Raw genomic sequence first — 14,040 nt, 5'->3', positions numbered from 1 at the left:
CGTTTTTCTTTGCAACATCAGCTTGGCAACATTTTGCAAAAAGATTGTTTTTTCCACAACTTTTGCAGATTTTTCCATAAGCTGGACATGACATTGGCATGTGTACTCCTCCACATCCGCCACATTTACTTTTTGGAGCATTTCCTTTTTGTTTCTTTAGCTTAGCAGACTGTTTTGTGTGCTGCTCCTCTGTTTTAATTGCATGCACAGCATTCCTGTGCAATTCCTTGGCTTGTGCACAAGTTATTTCAGCAGCTCTACACAAACATTTCCAGTTATCAGCAAGATTGCTGCTAAGCTGCATTGGCGATGGTGGATTTAGCTTTTCCAGTTTTTCCATGACGGCAAACACTCAAGTTTTCTCTGTTTGTTTTGACACTGACTCTTCCAACTGCTTTTGATTGTATTTATGCACTGCTCACCTGCACTTGGCTCGTCACCCGGCAGCTCACGTGTGCATATTGAAAACCCCTTTTAGCACACATCAGTACAGCATGCTTCTTATGCCTGCCTTGCTGAAAAATCCAGCATAAATTAGCATGAATTCCATGCTGGTCCAGGCTGGTTTTTACTGGTTCATGCTGGTATAGTGCTGGTCAGTGCTGGCATAGTGCTGGTATAGTGCTGGTATAATGCTGGTCAGTGCTGGTATAATGCTGGTCAGTGCTGGTATAGTGCTGGTATAGTGCTGGTATAATGCTGGTCAGTGCTGGTATAATGCTGGTCAGTGCTGGTATAGTGCTGGTCAGTGCTGGTATAATGCTGGTCAGTGCTGGTATAATGCTGGTCAGTGCTGGTATAATGCTGGTCAGTGCTGGTATAATGCTGGTCAGTGCTGGTATAGTGCTGGTATAATGCTGGTCAGTGCTGGTATAGTGCTGGTATAGCTGGGTGGCCAGCATAGTCATGGTGTTATCAAGCAAAATGGGGCTGGTGTAGCTGGTTAACCAGTATGATCTTGCTGGAATGAGCTTTATGGGAACAAGCTTTATTTTTGCTTGTGTATGTTTCTATGTAACACATTAATATAAGATTAAAACACAATATATTGGAATATATTTAATTTTAAGTGTGTTATTTATTTTGCTCCCTCTTTTGAATAAAGAACTGAAATAACAAAGCTCAAAAAGCTTTGAACAACAAAGAATAAAAACATTTAAAAATTGTTCTTTAGGGATTAAAGTGTCTCCACAAATTAAATATAGTAATAACAACAAATGTTGACCTCCCAGGCTCCATGAGGGAAGCAGCATATAAATCATACAGAATGATGGTTTTTGAAAGATATAATACATTTGTCTCAATTAAGTAGTTAAGTTGTTTGTCTGTTTTATTAGTAAAGCGGTAAATTAGTATAAGTGCACGTGTTCCAGATCATCATGTTTTTGCCACCGTAATTAGGATTTTGTTTTGGGGTAAATAAAAAGCTTCTGCTTCTACACGACGAATCTGCTGATCACTGGGAATCTGAATGTTTGCGACGGCTGCACGGCAGTTGTTTCAACTAGTGACTTTAACTATGACATGTTTGACCAAACTCAGGTTTATTGGGTACGATGGAAGCAAGACTTCTTCAGGGCACAAATACTGATGCTTAAAGGTATGTAACTTAAGCAGTAGCTGTTTTATCGTAACTATCTCGTTCACTGCACATTATAAACAAATGAGTGATATATAGTTTGGTTTCTTATTTTGTTTCTATAATTTTTCAGAGAATAAAGAAGACATAGAGCAGGAGTTGTCTACAGACAAACGACTCCGGATAGCATCTCTTAAAAACACACCACATACTACTAAAAGCCAAGCCAACCTGAGCTGTCCCTCTGATGTGCTCGTTCCTATTCCTGTCCATACTCGTTAATCCTAAATAGAACCTCAACATCCTCATCTCTGCTACCTCCATCTGTGCCTCATGTCTTTTCCTCACTGCTACAGACTGAGCTCCTCTCCATACTGTCTTCTACACCTTTCCTATGATTCTTGCTGACACTTTTCTGTCACACACAACACTCCTGACACTTTTCTCCACCCACTCCAACCCACCTGCACTCACCTCTTCACCTCTTTTCCACACTCCCAGTCTCATTGGACAGTTGACTCTAAATATTTATACTCCTGAACCCAGGCCTCGACTGATTCGGTATGGAATTCCCACTGATGCAACCCTCTCTATTTATCCAGGCTTGGGATGGAACAGAAGTCACTGACTTACAAACCTTGTGGCTAGATTCTGGTTGTGCTCACTGCTGCTGGATATGGCTTCGTGTGGACAGCCTGGAGACCTGCAGGACTGCTGTTTCAGTGTTCTGTTTTGTACTCGGCTCCCCATAACTGAACAACTGAAGCCTTCGGCATGAAGGAATTAGTGTCATATTGATAATGAACTCAGAAAGTATGCTGATTTATTAGTTGTTCAGGAGCTCTTGGTTGCACAGCGACCTCAACTCTATACCACTGTAAAAGAACATTATTTATAATCTCACACTCTGATGTCACCCAAATGAGGAAAGATTCTTTTTTAAGTCTGGTTTCTCAGAACGTTTCTTCCTCATATTGTGTCAGGGAGATTTTCCTTGCCACAGTTGCTCTTAGGTGGCTTGTTCATTATTGATCATTTATGTTAAACTGTCTTTTAAACTTTTATTCTATATAGTTATGTAAAGCTGCTTTGAGATTATGTCAATTTAATTGAATCCCTGCTGTAGAGACTGGAGATGTTTATGTGGGAAATCACATCAGATGGATCTGTTATTTTGAGGCACAACACAATAAAAATAAATAAATAAATAAATAAAAATCATATCTGTTAAACAGCTGTTTTTCTTGTAGAGTTATTTGAGCTTTAGCATGTCCTGCTTTACTGTGTATTGTATATGAAAATACAAAGGTATCAAATCAGGACATCCCTTATATCTATAAAACTTTTATATTTATTTTGGCACTTGAGCTTGAGAAAGATTGTTATATACTTGTTTGTAGGTGTTTGCTGTCCTACAGGGGCTTCAGTCACAACTGTGTAAAGTGATATCTAAATTTAGAACCATGGTAAAGGCTTTAGCAATACGGTTGGAAACTGTGGTCAACAAGCGTGTTCACTGAGTTTATTAGTGCTGAAACCACAGGTGTTGATGAACAGGAAAAAATATCAGGTTTATGAGTCACACTTCATGTTCTCAACAAGAGGGTGTGTGTATCTGAGACAAAAGTCACATTAATTATTAAGGCCTGAACACTTGCCCCCTAGTGTGAGGGGGGAGTGGGGGGTGGGGAGGGGGGAGTGGCTCTGTTACTCTAGTGTGCTGGTATGGATTTGCTCCAAACTACTTAGTGAAGTGTAACTGCAAAGCAATACAAAGTTGATGAAACATTTCTATCTCATGAGGCCTAACTGACTGGTTTGATAAGAATGAAATTAAAATAAAATTGTATGATATGGACTTTACACTTAGTAACTGTACTGATATGTTAGACATGTCAAGTACCAAGCTGCACTGAAGCCTTTTCTATAAAGGTAGATAAGGCAAAGCCACAACATTTATATATGACATCAACAAAAATGTTCATCTTTAAATGTTCTCATTTACAAACAGTATGTATTTTAAATTCCACTGAAACTGTTTTTAGGAAGTCTCTGTAGCAGATCTAAGCAGGTGATCTTAGGGAGGAAGAACGTGAGAAACAAATTTCTGTGAGCTGGGGCCTAGTGTATGTGTTAGTCTGTGTAATAACAGCTAATTAGATGGGGAAGTGTAGTGATAGGTCACACACACACACAAACATACACAAACACACACTTACACACACACACACACACACACACACACACACACAGACACACACACACACACACACAAACACACACTTACACACACACACACACACACACACACACACACACACACACACAGACACACACACACATGCCACCAGGTCAGGGACAGTGAGTGACCACATCATCAGTGCCCATTTAGCACAACTGATGTTAATACAAAACCACAGCAGCCAATCAGAGAGGTGGCACTTGTTCTTCACCCTCCTGGAGATGGAGAGAGAGAGAGAGAGAGAGAGAGAGAGAGAGAGAGAGAGAGAGAGAGAGAGAGAGAGAGAGAGAGAGAGAGAGCACTATTTGGGGTGCAGCACTTTTAGGGAGGTATGATAATAATAATAATAATAATAATCCACATTATTGGATAATAATAATCCCTCCACATCCTGAACTGTTACTGAAATACAAACTCAATAACATCCAGAATCATCTCCAGATCTTTTATCTCTTAATTAGGAAACAGACCACAACTGACCATCAAACTGTTTATCAATGTCAATCGTCCAGTTACCTTTAACCTGTGAAAATGAAGGGACTGTAAAAATGGCTATAATTTATAAATGATTAATGTTTTTGTTAAACCACCAGAATTAAAGCTGATCTACACTTTACAACTTTACAGCTTTATTTAACATTCATTTTACTGATCTACAGAATCACGAGTATGTAAATGTCTCACTGTCCATTTATGACCCTGACTGTATATGATTCATTACCAACAGCTACTTAGACACACATGATGTAAGGGATTGTGATCAGTTATATAAAACACGACCTGATATAAAATGTAAATAATTTAAATCAGACTTTATTTACATGAGGTCATCAGATTTTAATGGATTTTAATGTAAAAGTTTTACACACTGAAGTCAGTGAGAGTTGAATAGAGTTTGAGTAAAGAGCAGATCTCACAGTTTAGACACTTGTGTGTTTCTGTTCTCTACACAATCTGTGGTTATTACCACCAACAACACAACAGAAGCCTCTTCTCCTCTTTTATTTCAGAGCTTGATCTAAAACAGCTCTTTCTAAGCAGCAGAGAAACATCATGATTAGATTTCTGTGATTTTTAACTAAATGTTAATACTCTGTCAGAGGATTGTGTGTTAGTTGTTATACAGTATATACACACAGTGTTATACACACAGGTACACAGGAGAAGAGACATAATTGTGAGGTCAAGAGATGGGACTATTGATTGTGCTGAACATACAGAGGATCAGAAGCAGGTCTGGATTTAATAAATTAATGTTCATGAGTCTGAATAAGGAACTAAAAAGATCAGAAGTTCATCATCTGACTGTTCATTACACAGACTAATGACTAAAACATCTATAATCAGATATTAACAACAGGAAACACGTCCAGTTGGTAAAAACTATTAAAAAAAATTGTAATTCTTTTACAGTAATGTGATATGACAGAATTCATCTCTAAACTGATCATCAGACCTCACGCTGAGAGATACGTAAAGTTTAATGATTAAAAAGTAGTTAAATTAATTCATGTATTACGTTTATTTATAAATTTAACATGAACAACTACAAACTACTACAATTGCTAACTGCTACTAACACAACCTTTGAGGTTAAAAACTGCCCAGTGTGTTTTTTTAACCAACTGTGTGCTGTTTCCTCTGCTGTGTGTGTGGTTTTAACACCAGCAGCAGAAACAGAAAATGAAAAATGAGTCATTGTGGTTTTGGTGCTTGAACAAACCCATCAGACCCTTTTACTGGACTTATGGTGTATAAACATAGAGCTTTTCTTAATCTTACTCTCTCTGTAACACTGGACATGTTATTAAATCCTGTGGTCTCCACTAACGAGTACAGTCTCATATCTGCAGCTATAAACTTCAGCTTTATTTATTGGACTAAATGAGAGATGAAATTCTGCCTGAATGCAGCAGAGATGTGTGTGTTATTTACACTGTAATGTACTGAATCTGTCCATCATTTACTGATCATCAGCATCGTAACTTACCATGAAGCTGAAATGCTCCTAAACACCAGACTTTATTCATTACTGCTGTTTAAACTAATATGTTAGTGTGAAGGTGTCTGTGATGCTGGACACTTGTGTGTTGCATGTTCTGTTTCAGAGAGATCTGTTTGTTTGATTTAAGTATTTTTTGTAATTGCTGTTGTTCTGTTGGGTTTATTAAATTGTTTTGTACTTCACAGCTTCCATATCTTTGGGGCTTTTTACACCTGGTCACTTCATGCGTTTTCTGTGATCAGATATCTATCCGATGGTAAAAAGACCAGGTCTAAATGCCCTCCGAAACGTTTTGGAGACAGATATAAATCCGACGGTACAAACCCCTTCAGGAGGTGGTCTGGGACGCGTTTCAGATGAAACTGGACAGGTGTAAATGAATGTGGTTGTTCAAGCCACATACGTCAGCGCTATACTCCTCCCAAACGGAAGTACGTCACTCGCAGGTGACTCACAAGTCGTGCATCGCGCCAGAAACAAATATGTTTTCCCATCAGTGCTGCTCAGATCTTTCACCCAGGTGTCTTGTTTGGTCTTAAAATGCACTGCTGCAGCCAGCGAAAATGCAGCAAACAGTAAGTGATGTTTTTTGTAGCAACCACATACACCAAAGCGTGTTTCATTTCAATTACCCTGGAAATGAGGTCAAATATATTAGCATTTTGGGCGGGAGTAGAAAGATCGGATCGATATCCGATTCGCCGAGACGCGTTTATGTGGCCTAATGTAAATGGTACAGTTTTAACAAATCAGATAGCTATCGGATCAGAGACAACACATGAAGTGACCAGGTGTAAAAAGGCCCAAACAGACAAGTGATTAAATCCAGATCTGGTGACTCAAACAAGAAGATGCAGTTATGATGAAATACTGAAATAATGTCCTTCATCATCACAAGAACTTTATCCTGACCATCGTTCTGCTGGATGAGGAGTCTTTTATCTTAGGAACACTGAGTGACACAATGCACACACATTCAAATACACGCACATACACACACACACACACACACACACACACACACACGCACACACACATACACGCACACACACATACACATGCACACACACACACACACATGCACATACACACACACTTACACACACACTTGTGTTTCACACATCTTTGAAGAGTTTCAGTCAGGTTTCAGGCCCCATCATAACACAGAAACTGCACTTGTGAAAGTCACAAATGACTTGTTCTTAGCTTTGGACCAAGACTGTATGTCACTATTAGTCCTACTTGACCTTAGTGCTGCATTCGACACTATAGATCACAACATCCTCCTAGATCACTTACAAAATTACACAGGTATTCATGGACAGGCTTTAAGTTGGTTTAGATCCTACCTGTCTGATCGATACCATTTTGTAGAATTAAATGGTGAATCCTCCAGTTTATTGCCAGTTAATTATGGAGTCCCTCAAGGATCAGTTCTAGGACCCCTGCTTTTCTCGATATACATGCTTCCATTAGGGAACATCATTAGAAGACATGGGATTAGTTTCCATTGTTATGCTGATGAAACACAGTTATATATCTCATCAAAACCAGATGAAATAGGTAAAGTGTCCAAATTAACTTGTTAGAGAGATAAAAGACTGGATGACCCGTAATTTTCTGTTGTTAAACTCTGAATAGACAGAAATATTACTTATAGGTCCAAAAACCTGTACACAGAAACTCTCACAATTTAACTTCCATTTAGAGGGATGTTCTGTTACTAGTAGCTCGACAGTGAAAGACCTGGTGTTTATTAGACAGTAACTTGTCTTTAAAATCATATCACCATATTACAAACACAGCCTTCTTCCACATTAGAAATATTGCCAAGCTGAGAAACATCCTGTCTGTATCTGATGCTGAGAAGCTAGTTCATGCTTTCATGACCTCTAGACTGGACTATTGTAATGCATTACTAGGTGGTTGTCCTGCATCTTTAATAAATATCTTAATGGTTTAGCTCCCATGTATCTAACTAGTCTTCTAACACGTTACAATCCTTCACGCTCTCTGAGATCACAAAACTCAGGACTTCTGGTAGTTCCCAGAATATCTAAGTCCACTAAAGGTGGTAGAGCGTTTTCTTATTTAGCTCCCAAACGTTGGAATAGTCTTCCTGATAGTGTTCGGGGCTCAGACACACTTTCCCAGTTTAAATGTAGATTACAAACTCATCTCTTTAGTCAGACGTACACATAATACATCCCATAATATTGTGCTCTATTACATCTGACTTGCACATTTCATGAACAGCAGATATGTTAATCCCTCTCCACTGCTTCTGTCTTTCTAACCCATACCTAGGCACCAGACATTGTACCAGCTCCGATTATCTTCCGTGCGATGAAGATTTTGGACCTCCACTGAGATGAGGGCGACTCTGTAAGAATCCTGAGACATCCAGAGATCTACCAGCTCCAGTTAGACTCTGTGACACTAAAGAGGAGATGTGAACTCCATGTGAACTTTTACATCAATACAACATTTATCAGACTGTATATTTATAATCACACCCTCAGTGTCACCCAGATGAGGATGAGGTTCCCCTTTGAGTCTGGTTCCTCTCAAGGTTCCTTCCTTTACCATCTAAGGGAGTTTTTCCTCCCCACAGTCACCTGAGTCACCTCAGACTTGTTCATTGGGGATAAATACAAACACATTGTGAACTAAATATATCTAATATTAATCTTGAATTTTGTATTTTATTAATCTTTATATTATTCATTATATTAACCTTCTGTTCTATGTTTATGCTCTATAAAGCTGCTTTGAGACAATGTCAATTGTAAAAAGCGCTATACAAATAAACTTGAATTGAATTGACACACTCACACACACACAAATGCACACAAACACACACATACTCACACACACATACACAAATGCACACAAACACGAACATACTCACTCACACACACACACACACACACACACACACACACACACACACACACACACACACACAAAATGCTGCACCACTACAGACTATAATTAATAAAGCAGTTCAGTGAGCTTCATTTATAATGTAAACAACAGACAGGGCTCTCAAGTTTGGAAGACAGGCAAGCGTGACATCTCCAAGCGTGACATCTCCAAGCGTGACATCTCCAAGCGTGACATCTCCAAGCGTGACATCTCCAAGCGTGACATCTCCAAGCCCCCTGCAAGCGCAAACTTTGCAATACAAAGTATTTGTTTAATTTCCATTTATTAATTTGTGTGTGTGTGTGTGTGTGTGTGTGTGTGTGTGTGTGTGTGTGTGTGTGTGAGAGAGAGAGAGAGAGAGAGAGAGAGAGAGAGAGAGATTATGACTGGTGATGTTTATTGTAAGTATTTGTTGCCTTTTTTCCTTTATCATTTGTAATGTTGCTCCCATTTAAAACAAGCTTGGCTCAAGCCCAGACATTTTTAGGGTCATGATTGAGGACAATGTCCCGTCCAGAGACAAACTGTTTCGTATGATGTTTTGTTCAAACCGACCATCGAATATACCCTCTCTAATGAATATGTTTTTTTTTCATTGGTTGCGTTAAATCTTACCCATATACAACAGTGCTATTTTCTGATTGGCTGATAAGTGTCAGGCTCGACTAAGAACTGATAAGAACGCACTTGATTTCTGCCCGGTTCCATAGAGACAGCGGTGCGGACTGATACATTTTGGGTGCTTCGGCTTATTAAATATATGATAAATAGTCAAAAAGTTTTTCTGCGAGAGAAATATGATGTGTGGCGGGAGAATGTGAGAAAAGACCGAAATGAGTGACTATCACTCTCAATGTGTGACACTTGACAGCCCTGCAACAGCTTTCACACACATTTACTCTTTTTTTAACACACTACACTGAAAATTCTGTCTGTCAGATTTCTGAGAACATTAGATGTATAATTTACACACTGTCTCACAACAGCAGTGTCCTGGGTTTAATCCTGGGATCTGGTAACTGTACAGTGTTTGATTTTATTCCAGATCTGATCTAATCATGTTGGTTGTGTGAAAACTAATTGTGTTAATATAAAACAATACATTCTTAGAGACCCGACAAACACGTTTGAAGTAAATAAATACAGTGAAGTTTTTTCAGTGTGCAGAATCTGATTTAATCTGTGTGACCAACACAAGAATCTCCTGACAGCCGAGAAAACAGTTCCACAATGATGGAGTTCCTGGTTTTAACTCTGTTCTGACTGGTAACTTCTCTATATTCATCCTTCATCTATTCATTTCAGCTCTAACAGTCAGGACAGTAGATTAAAGTAACTAATAAACTAATGAGTTATAAGAATAAATGTGAGAATATAAAATGAGATTTCAGAAGCTTATTGAACACCAGAACAGAACAGGAGACAGGATGTAGAGTCTCGTGGCTGAAGAAGTTAAACCGGAAAACAGCAGAAACAGAAGACTTTTTATTTCACTAAGTGTCTGTTCACATGTTCAGTGGAGGATGTGTGTTAGACATGGCAGAGTTCATGAGTGGGTTTAATCTACAGCTGATGATTGGTGAGTTCATTAATCAATTAATTTATTTATTTATTTTACATTTTGGACTTGATAACGTTTTATATCCATATGAGCTGTGAGAAATGTTCAGAACATCTGCAGAGAGATTAATGCATTCAGTTATAAGGAAACTGAACTGAAATGAAGTTAAATAAATAAAATATTAAAATATAAATATTACAGTATTGTCTGTATGTTAAGTGCGGCTCCGTGGATGTAATGTAGTGTGATCTGTGTGTTAGGTTTACAGAGTGCTGATGAATCTTCTCTCTTCATGTGGTGTTGATCTTTCAGGTGTCATCAGTCTGAGTCTCCTTCAGAACATTTCAGCTGATCTGTTATCTGTTGATCCTGGAGAAAACGTCACTCTGTTCTGTAACATCACTAATTATTCAGAGATATCGTGGTATCACATGAACTCAGCAGATGTGAGGCAGATTATATCGACCACACAAGGGAAAGTGAACAAACACTTTTATATTGTTTATAATGAGGATAAAAATCACTTTACTGTAACAGAAAGCAGCAGTTCAGTCAGTTTAGTGATTATTGGAGTTAGAGACACAGATCTGGGATTTTATTACTGTGGAGGTCGAAACAAGGAACACATTCAGTTTGGGAAAGTCATCAGTCTGAACTTTACAGGTCAGTAACAACACTTTATTTAAACTGTTTATTAATACTGTACTTTGTTTTTTTATATTTATTTATAGACTTTTTAAGATTTATTTAATGTTATTATTATTATTATTATTATTATTATTATTATTATTTTGAGAATTTACTGAAATTATTATTGAGACATTAAATATGATTTTTTTCCCACATTAAAACAGACAGTAAACATGAACATGGATTTATATAAAATGTGTTTTTAAAATGATTAAACTAGAATTTTATTCTTTTTGTAGGTCATTTTTGTCATTTTAAAGGTTCAAGACTAAATGTGTTAATAATTGTGTAGAAGCTCTTTCACCAGGGACGCATGTCTAGCTCCAGACTCCTGTATGGTGTCATAGTCATCACTTTATCTATAAAAGTTTGCAGGTCCATTAATTTTACAGTTAAGTCCAAACAGAGATCACTGGTCAGTTTAGACTTTGTTCTTTTTGTTTAATTGTCTGTTCTTTTTGTTTCACTAATCTTATGTTTTTATAGTTTAAAGCATTAGTTTAGATGTGAAATGAAGTCACTGATGTTCACATAATGCACTTTATAAACACATGATAGTCTGAATAACCAGAGAGTCACGTGTGAATTCAGAGTTACACGTTTTAGTCTTATGTGTGGAATTACAGTTCAACAAAACATCTATTATTGATCAGACTTGAGACGTTTCCTGGATTTAACAATAATAATTATTATAGCTGCACAATACTGATTATTATTTAAGATATTTTCTTGGAGGACACTGTACTGATATCTCTGTGGTTCTGTGTGTATTTTAGGTGGCAGCAGAAATGAGACTCGTTCTTCATCAGAGGATTCAGATTCACACCAGACTGGAGGAACTGAGAACATCTGGATTATACATATGATCATAATGTTTGTGTGCTCCATCTCTGTCCTAATAATCATCATCTGCATGTGTGTGTTCTGCAGCAGGGTGGAAGGTAAAAGTGCTTTAACTTGTAGGTTAAACATTAAAGAATCAGACAGAAGTTTTGTGGTAATTATGTATTTATTGTGTCTAAATTTATTGTCTAATTTATATTAATGAAAACAGAATTCTCTTTCAGGAAAATTATCATCATCATTATCATCATGCTGCAGTCACGACACCAGCTCCACTGAACAGGTATAAAAACATTCACATTAATGTCAAATACTGAGGAAGAACATGACTACCATAAAACATAAATGAACCTCTGTGATTAAAGAAAGTCTTTATTCTCACTCTGGCTTCAAAACTACTTTAGTTTAGTTATCTTGTTGATCAGTGTTATGTGGTTAAGCTTAGTGTTGTAATTACACTGTAAATATGTTGTTCACAGTCACAAGAACACAACACAGTCTATAAAATGAGATCCACTTGAGGCTGGATGTGACTGAGTAAGCAACTAACTACGGTTTAAAGCAGCAACGGATTCTAGTTAAGTTCAGCTGGGAATTTTACTGAAACCTGGCAACCCTGTCCATATATTTAGAGTGATTGTCATTTAAATGTAAATTAATCAAGAATTTAAACTTGTTTTTTTACCTCATGTTTCTTGTTAATGTTTCCTGTATTTAAATTTCTCTATCTCTAAAAACTCTTTAAAACTTGACATTAAAGTAAAAACATTGTGCTGCTTTATTCAGTCACACACACACACACACACACACACACACACACACACACACACACACACACACACACACACACACCTAGTCTGAAAGAAAACACTAAACCTCCACCTACTGTTCAAATGCTGTAATCTTATTTATTTAGTTATCAATCCTGTATGAAGCCACAATAATAATGTTATATAAGTGTTTATAATAAATAAGAAGTGTTTAAGGGTTAAAATGAGAAATGTGACCAGTGTGAAAGAACACAATAAATATATGTGGAACACAATACAGTAAACAGAACAGTGCAGTTCATGTCAAAGTTTCCACAATAAACAGTAAAAATAGTGTTTAGTGCTGCTTCATCATCTGAATCTCTCTACAGGACGAAAAGATTCATCATGACAGTTCGCTGTATGACAGAAAGTTCACAGGATCTGTTAAGATCAACAAAGCTTCAGATTTGGACTGTGTGACTTACGTAACCTTCACCTCACAGCCACAGAGACACTGACCTACAGGGTGTCTATTATTATTATTATTATTATTATTATTATTATTATTATTATTATTATTATATTAATGAGAAACAGAATATTCTCTCTCTCTCTCTCTCTCTCTCTCTCTCTCTCTCTCTCTCTCTCTCTCTCATCCCAGCAGGACTGAGATGTTGTAAATCCCTGGAGATCCATCCTCATGTCATGATCTTGAGATTAATCTGGAGAACTCTCAGATCACATGGACTGATGTACTAGATCAGACTTACTTTTCTAACTAACCTAATAAAAATGTGTTCTGTCAGTTTGTGGTTATTTATAATTATATACAAATGTTGACAATAAAATTTTGCCCCATAAAGTGACCCATATTAGGTAACATTTGCAGTAAATGCAATATTTGTCTGTATAAATTAAGACCTAAATTAAACATTAAGATAATTATTATGGTGTAAATGAGGAGTAGGTGGGATACAGGATTAAATGGTTTTAAAAATTAAAAATCTTTGATAAAACAGAACATAATCTATGCATTTTTTTTATTTTCATGATAATCTTGTTTTAATGTTTTCCTTCTTATCTTAAAGTATTAAAAATGTTTCATTAGAAGAGTTTTTTGAATAAATGTGACAAAGGCACTAACAGGAGACTTTTAACTGTTTCATTTTGGACCAACGTGATTCTTACATGATTAATTTAATACATAAATAATAAATTAATTATATATATTACATATAAATAAATAAATGTACTAAGTAATCACAGAAACAGCACTGGTTAAAGTGGTAAATTTTTAAAGCACTCTTCCATTCATCCACTTCCTGGATGTGTATCGGGTTATATGCACTATGTAGGTCTAGTTTGATAAAAACACACCACACAAAATGTGAAAAAGTTCAGTGGGTGTGAATACTTTTACAAGGCACTGAGCTGATGTGG

At 37.0% G+C, this 14,040-nt stretch overlaps 1 protein-coding gene across 2 annotated transcripts; it reads left to right on the top strand.

Annotated features, from left to right (window-relative positions):
- Window positions 1-9,956: 9,956 nt before the first annotated feature.
- On the top strand, window positions 9,957-13,734 carry LOC132857418 (uncharacterized). 2 transcript variants are annotated; one of them, XM_060887372.1, is made up of 6 exons: window positions 9,957-10,333; window positions 10,628-10,978; window positions 11,782-11,946; window positions 12,073-12,131; window positions 12,990-13,126; window positions 13,262-13,734. In XM_060887372.1, the coding sequence occupies exons 1-5, from the start codon at window positions 10,264-10,266 to the stop codon at window positions 13,116-13,118; spliced, it is 774 nt and encodes a 257-aa protein (XP_060743355.1). In that variant the 5' UTR covers window positions 9,957-10,263; the 3' UTR covers window positions 13,119-13,126; window positions 13,262-13,734. The 2 variants fall into 2 exon arrangements, with proteins under 2 accessions (XP_060743355.1, XP_060743354.1); XM_060887371.1 differs by having other exon boundaries at window positions 9,959-10,333; window positions 13,265-13,734.
- The last annotated feature ends 306 nt before the right edge of the window (window positions 13,735-14,040 follow it).

This window comes from Tachysurus vachellii, chromosome 14 (assembly GCF_030014155.1).
Source record: "Tachysurus vachellii isolate PV-2020 chromosome 14, HZAU_Pvac_v1, whole genome shotgun sequence".
NCBI lineage: Eukaryota > Metazoa > Chordata > Actinopteri > Siluriformes > Bagridae > Tachysurus > Tachysurus vachellii.
This window is presented reverse-complemented; position numbering and strand designations above follow the sequence as displayed.